We start from the raw sequence: 23,678 nt of genomic DNA, 5'->3' as shown, positions 1-23,678 counted from the left end.
TTTTTACACTTTAGGATCTTGTCCAGTTCTTTCATAGCTTCTGTTCTCATTGCTAGTCTTCTGCTTCTTATTGACTGTAATCTCCTTTCTGATCAATGTTTGATCCAAGGTATGGGAAATCTATTTTGCTTACCTTGTTATCTAGTGATCTGTGGTCATTATTTTTGTTTCCTTTATGTTCAGCAGTGAGCCTGCCTTTGCACTTTCTTCTATAACTTTCCTCAATAATTAGAAACTTTCAATAGACTTTCTAAGTTTATGATGCTTTCTGTAAGCAATATGGTGCCATCTGCATATCTTAGATTGTTGATGTTCCTTCCTCAGTACACTTCAGCAAACCACCTGGTGAGAGCCTCATGACAGCAGAAGGGTAGGCCTCAACCCAGGTTGGCAATGCTGGGCTATAGTGTCAAAATACCTGCCCCTGTGTGCCAGGTAACTGATGCTGAACCTAATGGAAGGCCACTTCAGTGTTTGACTGTGCCAGATATCCCTGTCCTGAATAAAAGAATGCATACCTAAAGGTATCATAAAGATTTACTTACAATGTTACAGGAAAAACATCACATCAATTGAAAAAAAACCCCTAATGTTGGTTACACAATAAAACAGGAAGTTATATTGGCATATGAAGTGTGAGGAAATGAAATACAAGTACTTCTAAAATGTAATATATTTTGTTAGGCACATTGGAATATGTGAGTCTTTAGAAAATGTATCCATTTGAGACGCGTTTTATGACAGCATTTTTTAATGCATTGACTAATATTACACTACATTGCTTCATGGAAACAATAAATTTGGAAGAGTTTTAATGAATGTATTTCACTAATTCTTTTGACTGTTTACATTTATTGATGTGATTTAAAGGCACAGAGAAAGCACTGCAGCTGCCATTTCTAATTGTAGAAAGCTTTCTATCTTTTTCTCTTTTATTTTCCAAACCCATCCCTAATGAAAAATTTAATTTTAGTTTGCCTTGGCCAGAAAATCAATTAATCCCTGAAACTTTTTAGCAACTGATTGTTGTCCATCAGGAAGGAATCCCCCCCCTACCCTGCAACTTTCTGAATCATTAAAATTCATCACAACCTTGGCACTCAATCTCAGTGTACTTTCAGAAATATGACAGGATGTTGTACATGTACAACAGAAATAAAAGTATGAGTGCAGAATATTTACATTTATTTATTTATTTATTTAACAAGATTGGTTTTGATGCAAGGCAGGCTGAATATTCTTATTTTGTGTCCTCTAATTTATTGGACCATTTTATTATACACAAGGAGTATTTATGACTAATACTCCACACCTCAAACATATTGTGGCTAATTCTCCATACATCAAGTAATGCTTTTGAATTTTTTTTAACACTCACTCACTCTGCCCTGACTGACAGCTGTGTCATACTGAAGGAACTAATCCTATCTAGGGAGAAAGATCCCTGTTACCCTGTGATATTTAGAACATGGTTGGCAAACCTATATTAAGGTGAAGGATTCCTCCACAGAGCCCACTCTAGTCTGAATGACATCAGAGCACAGCCACACCACTGATGTTCGGGAAGAGCCCAAGCACACACACCAATTTTTTCAGGTCCTTCCTTAAGCACCAGCTGGAGCTAATTATTCTGCCATTGTGGCTTGGGAATTCTAGGCAAGACCTCTGCAATTAACAAATACTTTGAAAGCAAAATAAACAATTATTTACAGAATCATAGGATCATAGAATTGGAAGAGACCGCAAGGGCCATCCAGTCCAACCCCCTGCCCTCTGTTTAAAGACCTCCAAGGAGGGAGACTCCACTACACTCAGAGGGAGTGTGTTCCACTGTCAAACAACTCTTACTATCAGGAAGTTCCTCCTAATGTTGAGGTAGAATCTCTTTTCCTGGAGTTTGCACCTATTGCTCCAGATCCTAGTCTTTGGAGCAGCAGAAAACAAACTAGCGCCCTCTTCAATATGATATCCCTTCAAGTATTTAAAAGGGTTATCTTATCACTTCTTAACCTTCTCTTCTCCAGGCTAAACATCCCCAGCTCCCTAAGTCATTCCTCATAGGGCATGGCTTCCAGACCCTTCACCATTTTAGTCGTCATCTTTTGGACATGCTCCAGTTTCTCAACATCTTTTTTAAATGGTGGTGCCCAGAACTGGACATAATATTCCAGGTGAGGCTTGACCAGAGCAGAATAGGGTGGCACTATACCAGCAAGTGGATGTTCTTTTGTCTTGAGTCCAGTTCAATTGTTAGACACAGCATTATTTATATTTGTCCTTTGCTTCCCCCTACAGCTTACTAGGAGTCTCATCTTCCACCACCATCGCTTTCTTGATTTTGGACTGTCTCATCCTAATGTTGTTTTCAACATGGAAGATAGTCAGGAGTGGTTTACCATGGTCTTCTCACAGTTCTAACAAGGGTACCACTGTCATTGCAAATTGCAAAAGAACATAGATAATAGAAATACACTGATTCTAGACTTCATTTTTTGTGATGCCGAATGCTGAAGTCAAGCTGAATTTCTTGCGAGGATAAAATGGCAAATCCTATTTATGCCTTGGGAGAATAGAAGGATACAAATACTTTTAAGAAAATCTCTCTCTCTCTCTCTCTCTCTTTCACTGTTTCTTTTGGTCTATGGCAGCCATAACTCATTAACATGCTCCATATCTCTAAATTTGTCAGTGTTTTCTGTCAATGCCAAAGCAATAGTGCCATGGTTCAAGTCAAAATTCCACATCAGTGTGCTTTAGCACACGTATGGAATTTTGACTTGAACCTTGATACTGTTACTTGGGCAGTGACAAAAAATATCAGAAGATAAAAATGGAGCCCTGTCACAAGTCATTAGTAAATCATAGTTAGTTAGTTTGGGTTGCCCTCTCAGTGGTAGCCTCTTCTAGATTTGACAGTGTTTCTCATTGTAGACCTAGTTGTAATGGCCAGTTTCAAGTGAACATTTCAGACTGAGAAAGGGCCATTTTAGTAGCTGAAAGAGAGCCTGCCATAATTCATTGGGAATTTATAAAAGAAGATCTAGAATACAGGACAGAGCTCTATTAGGTATAACTGCTAAGATTCCCTAAGGTTAGGGTAGGGATCTCTTGGAAATACTTCTGGAAAGATTTCTGAATTAAAAGAAGAGGCAGAGCGTGATGGCAGCAGGCATTATGGACCTCTTTAGGAATATTAGACATAGTTCCAAATAACCCCTGGTTCAATTTGACTTTAAGAATAAACATAAAGTCACACCAAAACAGTGCAATTTTACAAGCATTTAGAGTTGCCCAGGCCAAATTAGTTTAATCTTTTAAGCACCACAAAATGCCATGTCAGCTCATCCCATTAAATAATGAACTAGATTCATTTACTTCATAGTTTCTGCTCCTTGATAATGTTTGTTAAATTGTCTTTTATTCTGGTTTCATAATTTAAAGGATTAGAAAAAATATTTATTTAAACAGGTGTGTCAGACTTGGATTACTGGCAGTATGTATTTCCAATCTGCATTAATACCTCCTTCCAGTTTCACAGCTGTTGAATGTCCTTAACAGTGAATAGATTTCTACCTCATTCATTTTTTTGAAAATGACATCAACAGAAATTGTCTGGGAATATTTTACAAGTAATAGTTTTGATGTCACTCTTAATAATAAAGAAATATTGATCATGACAAAAGATAATCCATTAACATTTCTGTTGGAATAGTGGTAGCATATCTAGACTGTAACCTTCCCAGTCTTTCAACTAGAGTAGACTACATTTGAGATATGTATGAATAATGGATCATTTCATTCTGTGAGGCTCAAAATTTGCTCTTATGATCCATGCTCAAGCTAAAGTGAGAATTGTGTGTCAATAATACCTAATATTTCCGCTACTGTATAGCTCTGTTATCTCACTAATCATTAAGCAAACAACTGTTACTGTACAACAATTTGACAGTGAGAAACCAGTAGATGTCAATCAGCTGCTTGAGATGTCACTCATCAAAGGCAGAGATGTAGAATAAAACTTCTGTCATAGATGTAGAATAACACTTTTCAAAACAATCTGAACAATTTTCTGGATGATCTCCTTGGAAATAACCACACTGGGAGCAAATTTTAGGTTTCGTTATTGTTTTTCTCTAATAGTTGTTAAGTATTCATCCTTCCCACTCCACAAGACACACTATATAAGAGGTAGGCTGTGGATATAGGGCCAATTTTCTGACCACAGACCAAACCAAAAGTACATTTACAGGATCTTTTCCACTACATGGTTATAGCATTATCATATTTTAACTGCCATAGCAATGTCTGTGGAAATCTAGTTTTGGGGCATTAAAGCTCTCTGGATGAAAATTTTATATGCCCCTTTGTAATCTGTCAGTATCAGGGTTCTGTTGAATGATGCCATGGCCGTAAAAGTGGAATCATAGTGTTATAAGTGATCAGTGTAAAAGGCCTATAGTTTGAAAAGTGTTTTTAAAAAAACAGTTGAATCTTTTTGGTGTAAAGATACCCTGGAGCTACACTTTGTCATTATTTTCTGGTTGTATACCATCCTTGTGGGTGCAATGACTGTGTTTGCACAAAAAGGTTTGAATAATTGAGAATACTATATTCTTTTGTTTCAGCATGAAAAAGGTATCAGGGTGTCTCACTAATGCAGACGGATTTGGAGTTTTCTAAAAGATCTGAAGGTGCTGTTATCATGATTTACTTATGGGAGAAGTGCATGGCAGTGTGAATACCGATCCTGATAATTTCTTGAAGATCTAATAATAATAATTTGTTTTATTTATATACCGCTATTCCAAAGATCATAGCGGTGAATAGCAAGTAAGCTAATTAGCAAGTAAGCTAATTTGCCCCAACAGTCTGGGTACTCATTTTAGCGACCTCTGAAGGATGCAAGCCTGAGTTGAGCTTGGGCCCTTTTTCTGGTCTTGAACTCGCAACCTTGTGGTTTTGAGTGAATGGCTGCAGTACAGGCATTTAACCACTGTGCCACCAGGGCTCCTACACACAGTAAGCCTCCCATGTTATATTCTCTTGAGAGAAAGAGAGAGAGGATTATCACATGGATGTTTATCATCCCTGATATACTTCCGTTATGCAGAGAAATGGCTGCTCTACGAACGCTTTAATGATGGGATGCCTCCATGACATTTAATCACAGGGGACAAGCATGACAAGCGATCTCACCCTCATGCTTTACGGATGATTTAGTTATGTTTCAGGGATGGTAAGCCGCTGTGTGATAATCCCCAGAGAGAGATTGAGAGAGAGAGAGAGAGAGAGAGAGAGCTTTAAGTTCCAGTCCAGATGCAATTGTAGGTTCTTCCTCCTAATGTATTTTTGTATTCCTAATATATTATTGAAGCAACTCCCCCCAGAAGGAACCATGCAAGAGAGTTTGGGCAACGTGTTCTAGCTGGTTTGCTTATAAACAATACATTAGACTATCAAAAATGAAGGATTAAACCAAAGTCATAACAAATGGGATTTTCTGTTTCCAATGACAGCCAAATTTCTCTGGCAAGCTAGTGTAAATCCGTAATGCAATAGTCCTTCCATGCTTGTTAGTTCATGTGGTAACTACTGGTAGAACTATCCGCCTTTAATTAGTGTCATTTTCTTTTTGAAAAATTATAAACAGTCTAATGTAGTGGCCAAACCAAATTTCATGGCAATTTTATAGGCATGTCAATATAATTGAATGCATAAAATCTTTACTTCTAAGTGAACATTTGCTTAGAATACTGTCCGCACATATTTGTTAAATTTTATACAGGGAAAAAGATACCCTGTATTTTCCGGCGTATAAGATGACTGGGCGTATAAGACGACCCCCTACTTTTCCAGTTAAAATATAGAGTTTGGGATATACTCGCCATATAAGACTGCCCCTCTTCCAACGCAAACCAAATATTTTTTTTAAAAAAATCAGATTTTATTTCAATATGGTAATTTTAATTCGAATGCTTATGATATGCAGGTACTTAGCAGGAAAACTTGTTGTATGCAAAGCCTGCTTGGATTGGTCAGCTCCCCTGCCTGCCCAGCCCTCCCTGTCTCCGAGACTATGAGAGCAGTAGCGCAAACATGGCTTTTTTCCATACCCCAGGCATCCCAGATGCCTACAACTTGCTCCGCCCTTCACTTACACCTTCCCAGTGAGGCACCCCCTCACCTCATCATCAGGACCGCATTAAGTCACTTCTTTCCACAAATCCTGGTGAGTGGATTTTCTTCTACCGTACCTGTACAGTGCCACCTTTGCTGCTTTCATACAGTCACCGCATGTGGCAGGGATGTGGCCGCGGCCGTTTTGAGCTCCCCCCACCATATGCACCAACCGCAGATTCTCCAGTCTGGCTTGGAGGTTTCAGCACCTGCCCTATAAAATGACACCTGGCGTATAAGACGACCCCCGACATTTGAGAAGATTTTCCTGGGTTAAAAAGTAGTCTTATACGCCAGAAAATACTGTAAATATTCTTTAGTAACATCTCTATTTTTTAAAAATCAGACACTTCAGGAAATGCAGCTGGAATACCCCTGAGGAGATTAAACCATGTGAGCAAAAGCAAAACTGTTATTTATAATTTCATATTTTATAAGTGGGAAAGGTAACTAATGAAATTGATATTTCCTACTCAAAAATGATTTCTGGGACTCTAGTAAAGTATATATACCTTGTTGTACTTCAATTTTGTCTTTAGAATTACCATTTCTTATGCTAAACCATTGTGTGTGTGTGCGCGCACACGCTCCTGCCTTCAAATCACCAGCCAACTTATGGTGACCCCATGAATTTCATAGGGTTTTCTTAAGCTAAGAATACTGCCAGTTTCTTCCTCTGAAATGTCGCCTATAACACCTGGTATTCATTGGCAGTCTCCCGTTCAAGTATTAACTAGAACTGACCTTGCTTTGCTTCCAGGATTAGACAGGATCTGGTGCCTTTGGGGTATTTAGGTCTCTCTGTATCCATTGTACCCTTTTGTAATATGAGTGGCAAATGCTCAGGAAATTAATTTCATATAATGAATAATATTTTGTGTCTGCTTAATATTATGCTGCACCTTCATAGCAAATTACTGTAAGTGCATTTTTGGATGCATTGCAGGATGGAATTGATTCTTGCTTTGAGAATTGCTAATTTGATGCTTTAGTTTATTCCAAGATTGAATATGAATCCTTAATGCACATGAAGATTTGTATTCTTCTACAAACTTTACACTATGCAGACTGCAAAGTAAAACTTATTACATAAAATTCTTCAGAAAAGAGTTTTGTTTTCAGGTCAATAACCCTTTCAGTCCTGCAAAGGCAGGGATACTGCATCCCTAGGAAAGACTCTGGACTGGATATCAGCCATTGGAAATGACAGTGGACAAAACCCTTCCAGCGATGTTCTTCAGATACTGTCATTGTAAACTGTTTTTGTTTTTTTTAATTTCCAAACCCTCAGTTCCATGCAAAATTGTACAATGATATATGTAGACCTAGGACATTACTGCACAGGCATGCTTTCATGCTGCATTCAGGCAACTCCATTCGCATGATTGCAATGGCCTCAATAATGTTATTGAAACAACTTTTTCTGCATTACCTTGTAAATTCAGGATTGTCCTTGGTTTTGAATGAATGTGTTTCCCATCAGTTTTCTACACAGATTATGACTTCCCCCTTCGTTCTCTGGACATGCATATATTTTTTAAAAAATTAAGCAAAATCTCTCATTCACAAGATTACAAATGGAATTGCTCATGTAACATGATAAATACACATAAAATATAACATGTTTATATAATAATATACATGTAAAAATTAGATATCAGAGAGACAATGACATATATATTTGCAATAGAGGGAAATGAGCAAAAATCTAAGCTGTTGAACAATCAGCATCCTTCATAGGACCCTAACAACAAGGACCGGAAGTGCCATGACATTACTGTATATCACAAGGGACATTGGGATAAGGTGCACCTTATGTAGGAATAGGGATCCACACATGCATGCTTCCACCGTTGGAGTGAGATTGGCAGTCATTTACGGGTCTCTCTTGCAAATGTGATGTATTGCTATATGACGGCATTGGGATAACAACAGATCAACACTGACATCATGCGGGGCAAGACGTAATTAATCGTTGTAATCCCACTTCAGCATTGTCTTTCCAGGTTCGTGCGGTAATGTCCTAAGTTAGAAATGTTGTTTCTAACAACCGTTTTATGTTGTTAAAGAAATAAAATAATTTTGATATAAAAGTAATGGCTCATCCAGACTGTGCAAAGACCCGGTACCTATCAGGATTATTTTGGCCTGATACAGACAGCCAAAATAAATCTGCTTTGAGTCACTTTGGAGATATGGTGTTTCAATGATGCATGCATCCTAAGAGTCTGGAAGCTTCACCAAAGCTGCACTCCAGTCCTTAGGAGTGGAGTGTGGCTTTGGTGCAGCTTCTGTATTCTTAGGATGCATGTGTCACTGAAACACCATATCTCCAAAGTGACTCGAAGCAGCTTTATTTTGGCTGTCTGTATAGGGCCTTTCAATATTTAAATGACATACATCCTGTTTGTTGTGCTTGATTTCTGGGGTAAGCCATGGATTTTTCAATAAAGAAGAAGAGGTTTTCCCCTTTCTCCCAGGACTTTCTGATGCATTTAGGGGTAAGGGTCCATGTCTGTTGTTTCAGTTGCTCCTGTCCTTTCTTGGTGGTCCCATTAATGAGGTGTTGAATGGGGTTGTGAACTTTCCCAAGGAGGTTTTCCTATGACCTGCCTAGTTATTGCATTTTTAAAGGGGAGGGGGTGTTTGGAACCCTACACACACTATATTTAAGGGGGAGGCAGAACTCTTGGTGTCTTTCATGCATTTCTGGGTGCCAAGATAGAAATAAACATGCAACTCAGGAAGATAAAAGCTCAGCATTTACCAGTACTGTTAGCCATTTATTGCATATACAGTAGGCCAGTGATGGTGAACCTATGGCACGCGTGCCAGAGGTGGCACACAGAGCCCTCTCTGTGGGCACACATGCTGTCGCCCTAGCACAGAGTTTGCCAGTGTTTCTTACTAGAAAGCCAGAGGGACATGGCACTTTGCAATAAATAAGTGGGGTCTGGGTTGCAGTTTGGGCACTCAGTCTGTAAAAGGTTCACCATCACTGCAGTAGGCCCTTGGTATCTGTGGGGGATCTGTTCCAGACCTCCCCCCCCGCAGATACCAAAATCCATGGATGCTAATTCCAATAATACTCAGTGATGGTGTGGCCATGTGGCTGGGTCACCACTGAGGACAATGGCACTTTGCCTCCACCCCCTCTTCTCCTCCTCTTCTTCTTCCTCTGTTGTCGTTGCTGTGGCTCTTTCTCCTCATCCTCCTTCTGTTTCCCACCTCCTCCTTCTTCCTCCTCTTCCTCCCCCTCTTCTTCTCCCCCACTTCTTCCTCATTGCCGCTGCTATAGCTCTTCTTCTTCTTCCTCCTCTTCCTCAGCCTTCTCCACCTACCTTCTCTTCCTCTTCCCCCTTCGTCACGCTGCCGCCGCTTGTTCTCCTTTTCCTTTCTCTTCTCTTCTCTTCTCTTCTCTGCTCTGCTCTGCTCTGCTCTTCCTCCTCCTTTCCTTTTTTCTCCTGCTCCTCTTCCCCACATCCTCCACTTTCTCCTCTTTATCTTATCCACTCTGTTGCCCTGCTGCCACTTGTCCTTTTCTTCATCCTCCTCCTCCTCTTCTATGCTCTTCCTCCTTCTTCTCCCTTCTCCTCCTCCTCTGCCAACGCCACCCCTCTGTGGGCTTGCCATCCGCGTATGCTCAGATCCATGGATGGCAAATCCACATATACAGAGGGCAGGCTGTATTCTGTTTTTCCCCCAAATATGCCTCTTTTCCAAGGTTTCAGACTTTCTGGAAATTTCACCTGTGGTTCAGCCATATTGGTGTGGGTGGCCTTGAACCCCAATGGCAGAGGCAGGAGGCAATTCTAAGTTCCTCCTGTAGAGGTTGGGAAAGATGTATTCTTAGTTTACTGTGGGTTTTGGGGGCTGTGTGGATGCATTCTGGAAGAATTTATTCCTGACACTTCACCTGTATCTGTGGCTGGCATTTTCAGAGTGTGGTGGCATGGAAGTGTGAGGGGTATATATACTTGTGTGACCCTTAGTTGAGAGGAAGTGATTTACATGCTAATCTGTGTATTGGTCTGTTGCTGAATGGCAAGGCCTTGGGGTGGGAGGTTATGTGTGGTAGATGTGTGTGTATTTAATTATCAGGCTAACACCCTGACCCGCTGAAGCCATGGGACAATCTAATGAATGGCATGTGTGACTGTGGCACACGTGCCACACTGCACCACATGCACATCCCATTATTTTCAATGGGACATGAGCCTATGTGATGTTCCCCTTGGGGGGGGGGGGGGGGGGGACAGAACGTATCTCCCATAAAGGGAAGGGAGCACTATATCAAGTCTTGATTTTGGTGTTTTTCAGGACTGGTAGCCAAACATTGTTTACTTTCTTTTTTCCTGTTGAAATTGTCCAGATGTTTGTGGATTTCAATTATCTCCCTCTGCAACCTGTTTGTTGTTGACATGTTTTTTTGTCTTGTTTTGTTTTTTGTTGAAAACACTGAAATTCTGGACCAGGTTGGTTTATGACGTGTTCTACTGCTGATTTTTCTGGCTGGCTCAGTGTGCAATGTCTCTCGTGTTCTTTGATTCATGCTTGAACGCTGCATTTAGTGGTCCCTATGTAGAGCTGCCCACAGATGCACAGTATGCAATAAACTCCTGCGGCAGTGAGATGTTCTCTTCTGCCTTTCAGAGAGTGCAGTATTTGCTGGATTTTCTTTGTCGGTCTGTAGATCATTTGGAAGTTGTGTTTACTCATCAGTTTTCCCATTCTGTCCATAACTCCTTTGATGTATAGTAAAAATACCTTCCCTTTGGATGGTTATTTTTCTTCGCTCCTGTGATTTTTTTCCAGGGTCTGGCAGCCCTTCTGGAGTAACTGTTAGCCTGTAGAATCCAGTTTAGGTGCTTCAATTTATCTTCCAGGAAGTGGGATTCACAAATCCTTTTTGCATGGTCTACCAGTGCTTTTATTATGCTCTTTTTTTGTCCTGGGTGATGGTTGGAGTTCTTGTGTAGATACCTGTTTGTGTGTGTAGGTTTTCTGTATACCATGTAGCCCAAATGTTGGTTCAGTTTGCAGATGTCCAGGATATCCAAGAATGGTAATGTTCCTTCCTTTTCTTTTTTCATCATGAATTCTTCCAGAAGGCAGCCACATAGCCCAAAAAACCCACAGAAAACTATGGACACTGGCCCTGAGAGCCTTAGACTTCACAAAGATGCATTCTGTTGACAGGATGGGATGGGGCAGAAGCAGAATTCCTAGGAAGCAGGAACTCCTAGAAGCTTAGATATTCACTGGAGAGTATTCAGGATTGATGAAGCTTTTGAGGTGTGGTCAAGCAAAGGCAAAAAATCCTTTGCCAAGAAACCCCCATGATAGGTTCATCTTAGGGTGTCATAAATCAGAAACTACCTGAAGGTGTACAAGAACAACAACAAACATAGACTGTCATATATTCTCCTGGTCCAGCAAAAAATATTGCCACCAGGATGAGATTGAAACACTAAGCATATTTTTCCCCTGTTATGTTTTCTACATCTTGCAAAAAAAATAATCAATTTTTGTTGTCTGGGCAAAAATTAATGTTTTTCTTTTTGGAAGCTAAGCATATGTCCTGAGACAAAGCACATTAGTATAGCTTGATCAATCACAGAGACTTAAAAAAAATAAGGTCCAAAACACACTGCAGAAATATTCCAGTTTGAGACTACTTTAACTTTCCTAGCTCAGTGCTAAGGAATCCAGGGATTTGGAGTTTGTTGTGGCACCAGAACTATCTGTCAGAGAAGACTAAATGTCTCACAAAACTCTAGTCCCCAGAATTCCCTAGGACTGAGCCAGGGCAGTTAAAGACATCTGAAACTGGATTTTTTCTGTAGTGTGTCTTGGACCTAAATGGTATTACTTTTAATAGTATATGCAATCAATCATTTTCATTTTTCACATTTTTCATTAGTTGTTCATTCATAAAAAAAACCAGCTTAAAACAGTCATATTTCTTCCCTTCAGGTAGTGCAAAAATGAATAAATAAATCTGGCCGATTCATGGCAAGAATTTTTCCTTTATTTCTCATGTTTACTGTGCAACCATTAACCAAGTCAGAATTTATATTTCTAGATGGTGGTGGGTTCAAAAGCAGGATTGTAAGGAATAATGGGTGGGGAAAAAAATCATATGAGCAAGTGGAAGAAGGAGTTGGAGAGGTGGCAAGTACAAGAGGGAGAGCCAAAGAGGAAAATAAGTGAAGAAAAATCTCTTGATCAGTAAAAAGTTTTAGAGCTGCTAGTAGAAAAGCGGTGAAGATGTTGGTGGGATATGGAAGCAGAGATGCTGAAGGTTGTATCTAAGCTACAGATTCAGAAATAACATATCACTTCCCTTCTGAAATTGTTTCATTTCAGTATACAGGTAGGACATTGCATGTTTGCATCTGTCATGTCATGGAGACAGAATTCTCTTGCTTAAGTTTACCAAAGGAGAAAGTTTAGGAGATTGAAAATTTAAATATATCACACACAACCCAATCTACATTATGAGATGAGTGTTTCAGGGAAGGAGCACATGAAGAACAGGCTGTTAGGATATTTCACAGTCTTTCCCCTGGCATACTGTTGTTACAGTGTGCCTTCAAGTTGCTTCCAATTTAGGGCCACCCTAAGATGACCCTATCATGGGATTATCTGATACTGAATATGTGATTTGTGCACACGCAGTGGGTTTCCATGGCTGAGCAAGGATTTGAACCCTTGTCCAGCACTCAAACCACTACACCACAATGGCACATATGGGCACCTTTTGTCAGGAGCCACTAACAAAAACAGGTCAGGGTCATACAGTGCAAGCGTTCTTGTGGCTCATATTAGCTAGTAGTGATTGGTATCTATTCCACTCAAGCTATAGTTAGATGCTTTTTATTAGTCCAATTAATGTAAGAATTGTTTGTGGTTTTTCAATTTACATTATCATATCAAGCGATAGCTGTTCAAAGCACAAAGTTTTAGGCACTCTGTTTGCTTTCTATTTCCAGCTCTTAGCTCTTAAAAAAAGACACACTATTCCTTTCTCCATGCTCAGTACTTTCTGTAAAGTATTGGATACCATTATAGATTTATGATATAACTAATCAAACTCTTAAGAGAGGTTAAACCATGGAGGAAAAATAAAATTACCGGTAATTAAGTTTAGAGGCAGGTTTGCCTTTTACAGAAAATTTATTGCCTTAAAGTAAATGATGGTTTAGCTATTCAGGGAAAAAAGACCTCTATTCCAACTTTAGAAGTGCCTGATATAGTTATTGCACATAGCAATTTCCATTTATACAATTAAAATAATAGCTCTCCGTGCTTGGAGAAGTAAATGGCATATTCAACTGGAAGTCTTTGGTAGTGAGTAATAAAATAGCCGCAATGCAGAACTGACTTCACTTACAAAGAACTGGTGCATTATGTGTAATTCACTATAATGCTCCACATAAGTTTTAATAATGAAAAAATACATACAGAAATGTGCACTGCACATTTATTTAGATTTTTTGTATGAATGCAGAATATAACTTCTTGAATTAAAATAAAACTATTAATTTCACAGTGGAATAACCCAAATATGTGAGTTCTTCTTTTGTCTTCACATTTTCTTTCCAATGTTATTCTTCCCATATGTTCCCGTAATGAGGCTTGTTTGTAAGCTCTCAGTTCTGATACAAAGCAATGTATACTATGTTCTCCATTAACCAGTGCAGTAGCAGTAGTGTAAACTCAGAACAACTTTATCATTAATACAAACACAAAATAGCTTTTGAAGAAAAATTGTTTGCCTTTATTTTATCTATACTTTTTCATTATTGTTTTTTGTTCATGGAAAGGTTTCTCTGGTCATGCAAAAGAGGTGGTATTTACTTAAACATGAGATTTCTTTAAAAAGGAAATATTTCACTATAAGACAAAAAAGTAACATGGTACTTCCAGTAATTAGTAAATCAAATCTTTATTTTGGTCTGTAACCAGCAGTATACTGTATACTTCCAGTGAGATTTGGGTATATCATTCTTAGTCTTGCCATTCTTGTGGAGCAAACTTGGAAGCTGATTTTTTTTCCCTAGGAGAGGCTTGTATTCATAAAGCCCACAAATATTCAGCTCATTCCCTATCCAGTTCTTTATACTCATTTTTGGCAGCCCTTTCCAGCTTGTCCTGTCAGCACTTAAGTCCTACCATGTTGTTTCTGAAGTCTACACACTTGTCTACATGGGTCATATAAAATGTTGTTCTCCTCTCATGGGGAATCTGGACAACACATGGCTAAACCCCCGGTTCTGGTGCGAATAGTCCAGATGAAACTGGGTTCCTCTTACTGACCACAGAGCAAGTGTTTTGCCTCCACAGAAGCTGCACCAGGCAGTACACTGGGGATCCCATGTGAATGGCCACCTGAGGTTACAATGGAAGGCCCCTGGTAATGATGAGACATTGGAGCAGCTCCAGGGCTGGAATACTTTTGGCTGCTCCCAGAGTATTCTGGCCTGTGTGTCTTGGGAGGCCCCAGGTCAAGAAGGCCCAGACTACATTATTGCTCCTATCTGTGTCAGAGTTGTTCCATTTTATATGAAAGTGGGTGCAGAGATGAATAGTGGCTTCCCCTTGGGGTTATCAGCCCACATGGAGCTGGGTTCCCATTGTTGTTGATGGAAAAAGGATTAAATATGAAACCTATGGTATCAATAATCATGTCTTGAAATTTTTAATGTGGATGTGCATACTGGAAATACTATATAAATTTCAGATTGTTTGGTTTGAAACAGGACAGTGTCACACTGAAACACAGTACAATAAACAATTAAAGACTTGTCCAGACTGGCAAAAAGCCATAGGAGGTGTGTCTGTACAGGTCAAAGTTGTATTTTTAATTCAAATGACATACCTCTTGTCCCAGGTTATTCCCTATTTATTTCTTATTAATTTTTGGGACCAGCTGGGCTTTTGAAAGGTAAGGCAGAAAGTGAGGTTTTTTAATCTTAGAAGATCCCAAAACAAGGAAAGGTAACTTCCCATGTCCCTTGCTCCTGTACCCCTATGTGTCACTCTGATGATGGGTTCCATAGGGGAGGACAGGAGGGAAGGAAACTCCACCCACACTACAAAACCCTGGTATATTTATGGCATGACTGGATGCAGGGGCAGGAACAGCTTCAATGAGGCATGCAACCCAGGAGGAATAGAATACTTTGATATTTACTGGAAGATCTGGAAGAGCCCTAAAATGATCAAAGTGCTCCTTCCTTATCAGGAAAAACTAAAATTTAAGGGCTGCTGAGGGTTGGACAGTGGTGTTAACTGAAGGATGACGACAGCATAAGGGTTTTACAAAAACTGAGCCATGTATGAAAAGTGGAAATATATTTATTACCTTACAGTAATATGGGAACGTGGAAATATGCGGACTTGAAAATAGATTAATGGAAATTAAATATTAATATAGATAATTCCCTGCTGCAGAATGTGCTGCTTGCCACTTATGTTAGATGGCTTTAAAAAGAGACATTTGAAAAATTAGGAGGAAACCTCTATTTAGGCTCTATAAATCCTCCATCAGAGGTACTATAAAACATAAGCATAGGCAGAAAATGGGAGATAGATACTTTTGTTATCAGGACTTAGAAAGGCCTCATTCCCACTACGTTTTAAACCAGTTCGCAAATTGGTTGGAAGCGGTTTATATGACCCTGGTTCGCACTTGAAATGAATCACTGAAGCAATTTGGAGAGGGGGGGCATGCACTATTTAACCTGTGTCTTTTTGATGCTGATTTTTTCACATCTTTTTGGATAAATCGATTCTGCGCAAGTGTGAACCAGATGCAGATTGGAATCGATTTCAAGAATTGATTTGAAGAATCGAATTCACAAATTGATTCAGTGTCAGTGTGAGTGAGATGTGGATTGGAATCGATTTACTATGGCAGGGGTAGGCAACCCTTTTGAGCCGGGGGCCGAGTTGCTGTCCCTCAGACAACTGGGGGGCCGAAGCCAAAATAATAAATAATTTTTAAAAAATTAAAAATTAATTTAATAAATAAACCGGGCCAAATGTAGGATAACATTTTCAAATGGAGAGCACTTTTAAAATAAAAAATGGAGGACACATGAAAAAAATTGCTGATTTTTTAAAAAAATGTTAAGATAAATGCATGTTTCTGAGGCTTCTATAGACAATTGCCCCACCATGCCCCATGCGCGAGACGTCAAAGGCCTTGGTGGCCCAAGGTCCCAAGGCCTCAGCGGGCTGCATCCGGCGCACGGGCCACAGGTTGCCTACCCCTGTACTATGGCGTAATAAGGGGTCATCGAGTGGGGAAGTGGAAATTAACAACTTGTGTTCACCCACCCTTTGATCCTCATACGGAAGTACGTAAATGCGATTGCATTGATGGACAGAGAAAAAAAATCCCACTGAAAATGCTCCAAATTGAACCGATTCATTTGCCAATGTGAACTACAAGTGGGGTATTTTGACAGACTCTCACAAGAAATGGTTTAAATTGAATTGATTCATTCATCAATGTGAATCACAAGTGGGTTATTTTGTTTTGTTTTACAGCAAGAAAATGCAATCGGGGCAAATGTAGTGTGAACCACGCTCCACTGCCGCACCGATCCATCAATTTGGATCGTGAAGTGATTTATTTGTAAGTGGGAATGAGGCCAAACATAACTTTTCTGTACTACAGCTCCCAGAATCCCACAGTCAGTATGGCCATTGCCTATGCTTGCTAGGAGATTCTGAAACTTGAAGTATAAAAAGTAACTTTTCCAAGTTCTGATCTTCATGAATTGCCTGTGTGCTTTTCTGAAGCATTTCTGGGCTCTCTTGGAAAATAGATAAGATGAAGTGGTTCTTCTGATCGATCCAGCAGGATTGATATACTTTAACACACTCTTGCTCTCATGCATGACTTTTCGTAGGGATGCGTTTCTTTAATTATTTATTCCTGCAGGGTACAACATACAATTTAATCATTTCCCCCTACTGCATGCCATTTTTGAAGACCATCTCTTCTTCTTTAGTTAGTTAGGACCTACAAAGGCCACCAAGTATAGCCTCTTGATTGGTCCATTACTAAATCAGGGACGAAGGATGAATTGTTGTAAAAGGGAATTCTTTAGAATTTGGGAAGCAGCTGCCATTAAGCACTAATTTCTAGAGCTCTATTAAAATTCAAATCTAAATGTCTTCTGAAAAGCAAGGCTGTAATAATCAAGAATCAATTTGGGGTACTTTTCACATGTCCAGTTTATGGTATTTATTACTTTCTAGATTTTTTAAATTGATGTTTACTTTCAAGTCATGGAACTGAAATAATATATGTAAGATATGTAAACCACTGCAGTCAGGGTTTGTCCTATATTTTGTTGCCTGGACTAGGGAGGAAAAACCATGGACAGCACATGGTTTTTCTTTGCTACGGTTGGTGCAGTATGGTATGCTGTGTATAGCTTCATTTGCTTATATGCTGTGTGTCTATTCCAGTGAGCAAACACATCTAGGTTTTTGTTCCTCCACTGTGCCATACCCATTATGCCAAAGTGACATATCGACTAGGGTAAGGGACCTTCACTGCTATAGTTGCTTGGCATTTTGGAGTTTGAGTAAATATGGAAAGCCTTAACACAATATGTTAAACCAAAATGTTTATTAATTGAATATGAGTGTTCTATAATGCAAAACATTTATCAGTATGTACAATGTCCACTGACTGCTTGCCAACATAATTTATTTTCCGTGTGCTTTGAAACTTCTTTCCTTTCTTTTCTCTCTCTTGTCTGTAGAATACAGATGTTATGAAGTATGAATAAATCTTTGAATACCAGCTTTAGAGAAGCTTTAACAATGGTCACTCCTTTCAAATATCAGTCTGGATAATGATTTAGTGGGGTGGGGAATGTTGCCTCTTTACTACATTGCTTAAGCTACACACACACACACACACACACACACACACACACACTTATTCCGTATGCACTCAAGTCATTTTTGACTATGGCAACCTAAAGCAAACCTATCATGGGGTTTTGTGTGGCTGAAAGCATGTGACTCACCTAATTTCACAGTGAGTTTCCATGGCCAAGCGAGGAATCAAACCCAGGTCTCCAGAGTCATAGTCCAACACTCAAACCACTACACAATGCTGGCTCCCGTATTATTATCTTTTACTAATTTTAACATGAGCAATCTAATTTACAATCAAAGTAATACACATTCCAAAAAGAAAAAGAAAAGTAAAAAAGAAAACATAAGTTTTAAATTGATTGCCCATTTGTAGTTGATAGAAAGTCACTTATTTGAAAGAAATGTGTATGATTTACATTGCTGATAGTGGTTTGGATTAAACTGAAAGACTCTTAAACATACTCTTAGAAGGTGGTTCTCTATATGCTATACTAAGGATTTCTTATCTTTTCTGTTTTTGCTTAGGGATCTCAGTGAAAACCAGATTCATGCCATTCCAAGGAAGGCTTTCCGTGGAGCAGTGGACATTAAAAACTTGTGAGTATTTAAAATGATTTTTATTATATCTTTAGGGTATTTTCATGTATCATTGTTTTGTAAGCTGTACATGTATGCATATGTGGTGTCCTGCATTGTTTTCATTTATCCATAATGTGCAAAACAACAAACAGTGGTCACAAAATTTAGAATGAGTCAGGATTTTACAAACCCAGATGTGATCATTTTGCCTGATTTTAATCCAGAAAAGCTGGCAAACATACACAAATGTCTTATTGAGATCCTTCAAAGCCCAGTTCCTCTTGGTGATCCTTTGAGGTGTAGTGCCAAAGAGCTGCTACCACCACTATTTTCCTGCCTAGGTGCTCAGAAAGGTGAAAGTGGTACCACAACAGAAAAAGTAGAGAAGGTCAGTACCCCTGGAATGGACTAAGCTTTTGGCACTCTACTCAGGAAAGGAGATAATTCCTTTTTAAAAAATAAGAATTAAAAAGTTAAAGTGTTGTGCTTGCATTGACTCATAGATATGACGACCCAGGTTTTTTGGATCAATTTTTTTTTACTAAATTTTTTTAGACTTACACAAGAATATATACAGTATTTTCCATTGCACAGTCCTTGAGGAAAGTTATTGTAAATACAGTAGCCCTTGGCATCCACTGGGGTTTGGTTCCAGGACCCTCTGTGGATAACAAAATCCATGGATCAACAAAGTCTCATTAATTACAACAACATAATGAAATGGTATCCCTTATATACTGTAGCAAAAATAAGGCTTGCTTTTGGAATTTATATATTTTTGAATATATTCAAACAATTTACTATAGTTTGTTCCTCAGCCATCCAGCCTTTAGGATGAGCACAAAAAGTTATGCCTAGAGGAATTAAGTTCTTGGGCATCATTTTCTGTGCTCCATCTTTTACGTCCTTTGTTACATACCCTTGACTTATCAAAATCCATAGCTTTGCCCTCAAACCTGCGCTTGACTTCTTCATGAGGTTGACTTATAGTTGAGTATATATAATATGTCCATAGTTGTGAATATTTCACAGAGATAAATATTGAACCATGGAGTTCTGGGTTCAGATCATAGCTTAGCCATAAACTAGATTGGGTGGTCTCATGAAAATCACTAGTCAAATCTCTTTGTTTGGGTATTTTAAATGCCACTTTTCAAGGCCCAATGCCAGCCTCCTCTCACCCCAGTGATCATGATTAAAAGCTTTAAATGATTTGAAACGAAATTGTAGCCGTTGCAATATAGTTCATAGATTAAAAGATTCAAGGCATAATTTCAAGTATAATTAAAATTTAGCAATCTCTCTTACTCAGTAGTTGTGAGGATGGAACATCATGACCTCCCATGTTTTTTACCTGACAAGGCAATCAAAACTACACATAAAGTAAAATTGGGTTGTAATGTATTGATACACTCCTTGTATTCTGGACTGTTTTCCTTGGCAGTTAAAATTTCTTTAGCAAATATGAATGTACAATTTATTTCAGTCTGAGTGGGATTTCTTCAAGCACACAAATAGAAGGAAAACTTTATGAAGTACAGCTGCTATATCAGTAGATGGGTTCTGGTATCCATACTACAGAAACAGTGGGTGGTAACCCTTCACATTTCTTGGATAAAGCTTCCTGGTCCATCACCAAACTGGTTTTTGTCTTGGAATTCTGTTCTCTCCTTCTGTATCCATTTGTCATAATACAAGTTGTTATTTTCTTCCTGAGGCTGGATAATCTTTTCCTATGGAAAGCTAACTTTGGGTCTGTTAGAGCCAGATTGGGGCTGTAGCAACCACATGCCGTGGCCCCAATCTCGCCTTTCCATGGCACAAAAAGGAACTGCAAAAGTGGCTCTTTTCTGTGCCGCAAAAAGGGTGCCATAGCCACCGGTACCATGGCTTTTCGGTACTGTTTTGGCACTGCATCATGCAAATTCAGTGCCAGAGGAGCACTGTGGCAATGCCCGAGGAATGGTGCAGCGCGTAGCATCATGCCTGCCTGGGGGCAGAGTTGACAACTTTTTCTATTACCCCTCCTCTTATTCTGTAGACTTCAAAAGGCTGAGAACTTGTTTTGTTTAAATTCAGTACAAACATCTTTTTAGGTAATCTCACAGTGATAGTATTTGTGTGTTTGATCAAATAAACATGATTTTATTGACAGGAAAAATAAGGCAGAAAGAAAGAAAAATAAGGCAGAACATTTCAGTAGGGGTTCCAGGGTGACTAAAAGTAAATAAATAAGTTTTATTTATCCAGCTTTAGTTGTTTCTCTGCTGATTCAATTTATCAGTATTTTGCCTAATTTGCAGGTAGTATTTGCATTTGTTGGTAACCAAATAATGGTTTGTGGGTTTGTGGGTTTGTTTTGTTTTGTGTGTGTGTTTTGTGACTGATAGAATAAGGTATCTTGTTATAGTTAATAACAACACCTCAGATTAAAATGGTTTCTAGCAATAATTTTCTTTCTCAGTAGATTATTTTTAGTAACCTTGTTAGAATCTGTTGTTGCTGTTCAGTATTACTTCAAAGAATATGAAACAAATAGGAAAGTCTACATTTTAATCAGCAGTCTTGTTGCCAAGAAAATGCTTTGTGCCAACTTTTATCTCAGGGTGAACAGAAAAAAATAACTATGTGGGAAAGCAGCAAGTTTGAAAACTGTTACTTTAACCACAACAGTGTTTGGAGTACATCATTAAAAGAAAGAATCCGGAGTTGTTGTGTTGTTGTTGTTTTTCAAATGCACCTGAACTCCTGCCAATTTAGGGGGGGGGGATCTGCCTTTCAGTCCTTGTAGGACAAGATTTGCTGGAGTGCTTTCTGTGCCTTTAAATCTTTCTCTTTGTGTATAATATGGGTGATTTAGGAGGAGCTGTGTCAGAGCTGATTTATACATGGACAGCTAAGGATAATAAGATATGGGCCAACATACTGCTCACCCTTTTACAGATTAACCTGCAGACTGCATTAGGCAAATTTGATTGCATTAAAAGATTTTACCAATTTGTCTCAAAACAATTTCTCTTTTGTATTGTGTCAGGGGATAACATTTCATGCCATTGTACTAATTTAAATGGCTTTGATAAATTGCTCCAGAGGTTAGAGAACTGTGCTGGAGATATTATTTTGGCCCTTTAAAATAAAAAGCCTATTAACTTAATTGTTAAATGCCCTTAATTAGTTAAAATGGAAAGTGCATGAGAATGTTTTTTTTAATGCTCTGCAACAAAAACACTGCACCAAAATGATTAACTGCAGTGTCTAGAAAATGATTGTTTTGAGTAGACAAGTAAAATGTTGCAGAGAAGAAGACTGTTGGAAGAAGGGAGGGAATAGGACATAATCCAATATAAGGTTCTCTTCTGGAAACGAAATGGGGCCTATGTAAGAGCCCTTGTGTAGGTCCAACTAATTTCAGTGGGATTTGCACAAAACAGTTTCCTGCTGGATTGTACCATAGTGGATATATTTATGAGTTCATGTGGTACTTGATAGTGCAACATGGCCTTTCAGGATCATAGTACTATTTTGCCATGTAGGGATGATCCTTGATTCAATTATCCCTTTGATGTTACTTATGGCTCTTTAACACTGCTGAGAAATTACTTTTCAGCAATCCAATGGAAGCAGGTTAAGGAGTAAGATTCCTGGAGCCTGAAACTAAATGGTGCCAAATCACTAATTGATTATAATTAATTATTTTTCATAATGGTAACAACATTCCATTATGATGGTAACTTTAATACATTATCTCACTGTAACATTTTACTTACTTGTATAGTTAATATCCTCACAGAAAGGTAAAGAAGGAATATCACACAGTTGAGTGCTGGTTCATGCTGTGCCTGATTCCACATGATACTCTCTTGCGATGCAGCACAATATTCCACATTCCAGTTTTCCTCATTCCAGTCTATATTAATCTGTACCAGAGATGGCAAACACAATAAAAAAACATAAATAGTTTGTGTGTGTTTTTTTAAAAAAAGCAAACCTTCAGAAAAATAAACGGTAGAAAAAGGCAAATATTGGCCATTTGTTTCAGAAGGCCTTTGATGGCTCAGAGGGAAGAGGGATTTTCAGAATGAGATGTACAGTGTGCCCTTGTTGAACACGAAGTTTCCGTTCCGGACCCCCGCCCCTGCATAAAACAAAAAACACATATGCTTGAGCCCCATTGCAAGTAATGGTGCTCATGCTCGTGGTAGTGTGTGGCTCCAGCGAGTGCACCATTGTTTCTTATGGCACATGCCGCCGGAAAAATCAACACTGTTTTCAGCATATGCTGAAAGCAGCGTATAATATGCCCGCGTATCATGTGGGTGCACTGTACTGTTTATTTAGGATGTTTTTATGGTGATGCTTTTAAATGCATTTAGTTCTAATGTTAGTTTAAGTCAGGGATGGTTAATCTCAATTTTTCCAAGTTCCAGTGGATGCCGGGAATAATGAAATAGCTTTCCATCCTGTAGCTTGGGAATCCCCCCCACACACACACACACACATTGACCAGATACTGTGCAACTTTTCTATAAAAGCTGTACAGTTTGTCCAGAAAACTGTCTAGTTTTCCAGAAACATCACAGCTTCTCCTGAGACCTGCAGAAACTTCACTCAAAAACCATGCCTTTTGCCATGGAAAGGAAAATGCAAAATATTCAGTTTTGGGGGTCTGTGCAAAAGACTGTTTCCAGACAGTCATGTGTGTGTTTTGTGTAAAATTGCTGTTTTGTTTTTTGTTTTGTTTTTTACATAGAACAGCATTGTTGTATAAGAAAAAGTTTGCTAAAAAAAAATTGGACAAAATCCAGCAATCTTGCATAAAAGTGGGCTTGTGTTTAGTTGTACATCATTGCTGTTTTATGTGGGGTTTATTTTTTCAGGAGGCTTCACACATTTCTGTGCATAGTGGAAAGACCGATCATGGGTTTTTCCTGCAAAACTGCACAGTTCTAAAAAAAGTGTGCAGTTTATATTGTGCTGGGAGCACAAAGAAATCGGAAGAGGCGGGATATAAA

General features: G+C 38.9%; 1 protein-coding gene across 1 annotated transcript in view; it reads left to right on the top strand.

Moving 5' to 3' along the window:
- Positions 1–23,678, top strand: part of SLIT2 (slit guidance ligand 2) — a 264,159-nt gene that overhangs the window by 133,730 nt on the left and 106,751 nt on the right. Inside the window, 1 exon segment of the mRNA XM_042468592.1 lies at positions 18,613–18,684. Coding sequence (XP_042324526.1) covers positions 18,613–18,684 — 72 coding nt within the window.

The sequence above is a fragment of the Sceloporus undulatus genome, chromosome 5, assembly GCF_019175285.1.
Source record: "Sceloporus undulatus isolate JIND9_A2432 ecotype Alabama chromosome 5, SceUnd_v1.1, whole genome shotgun sequence".
NCBI lineage: Eukaryota > Metazoa > Chordata > Lepidosauria > Squamata > Phrynosomatidae > Sceloporus > Sceloporus undulatus.
This window is presented reverse-complemented; position numbering and strand designations above follow the sequence as displayed.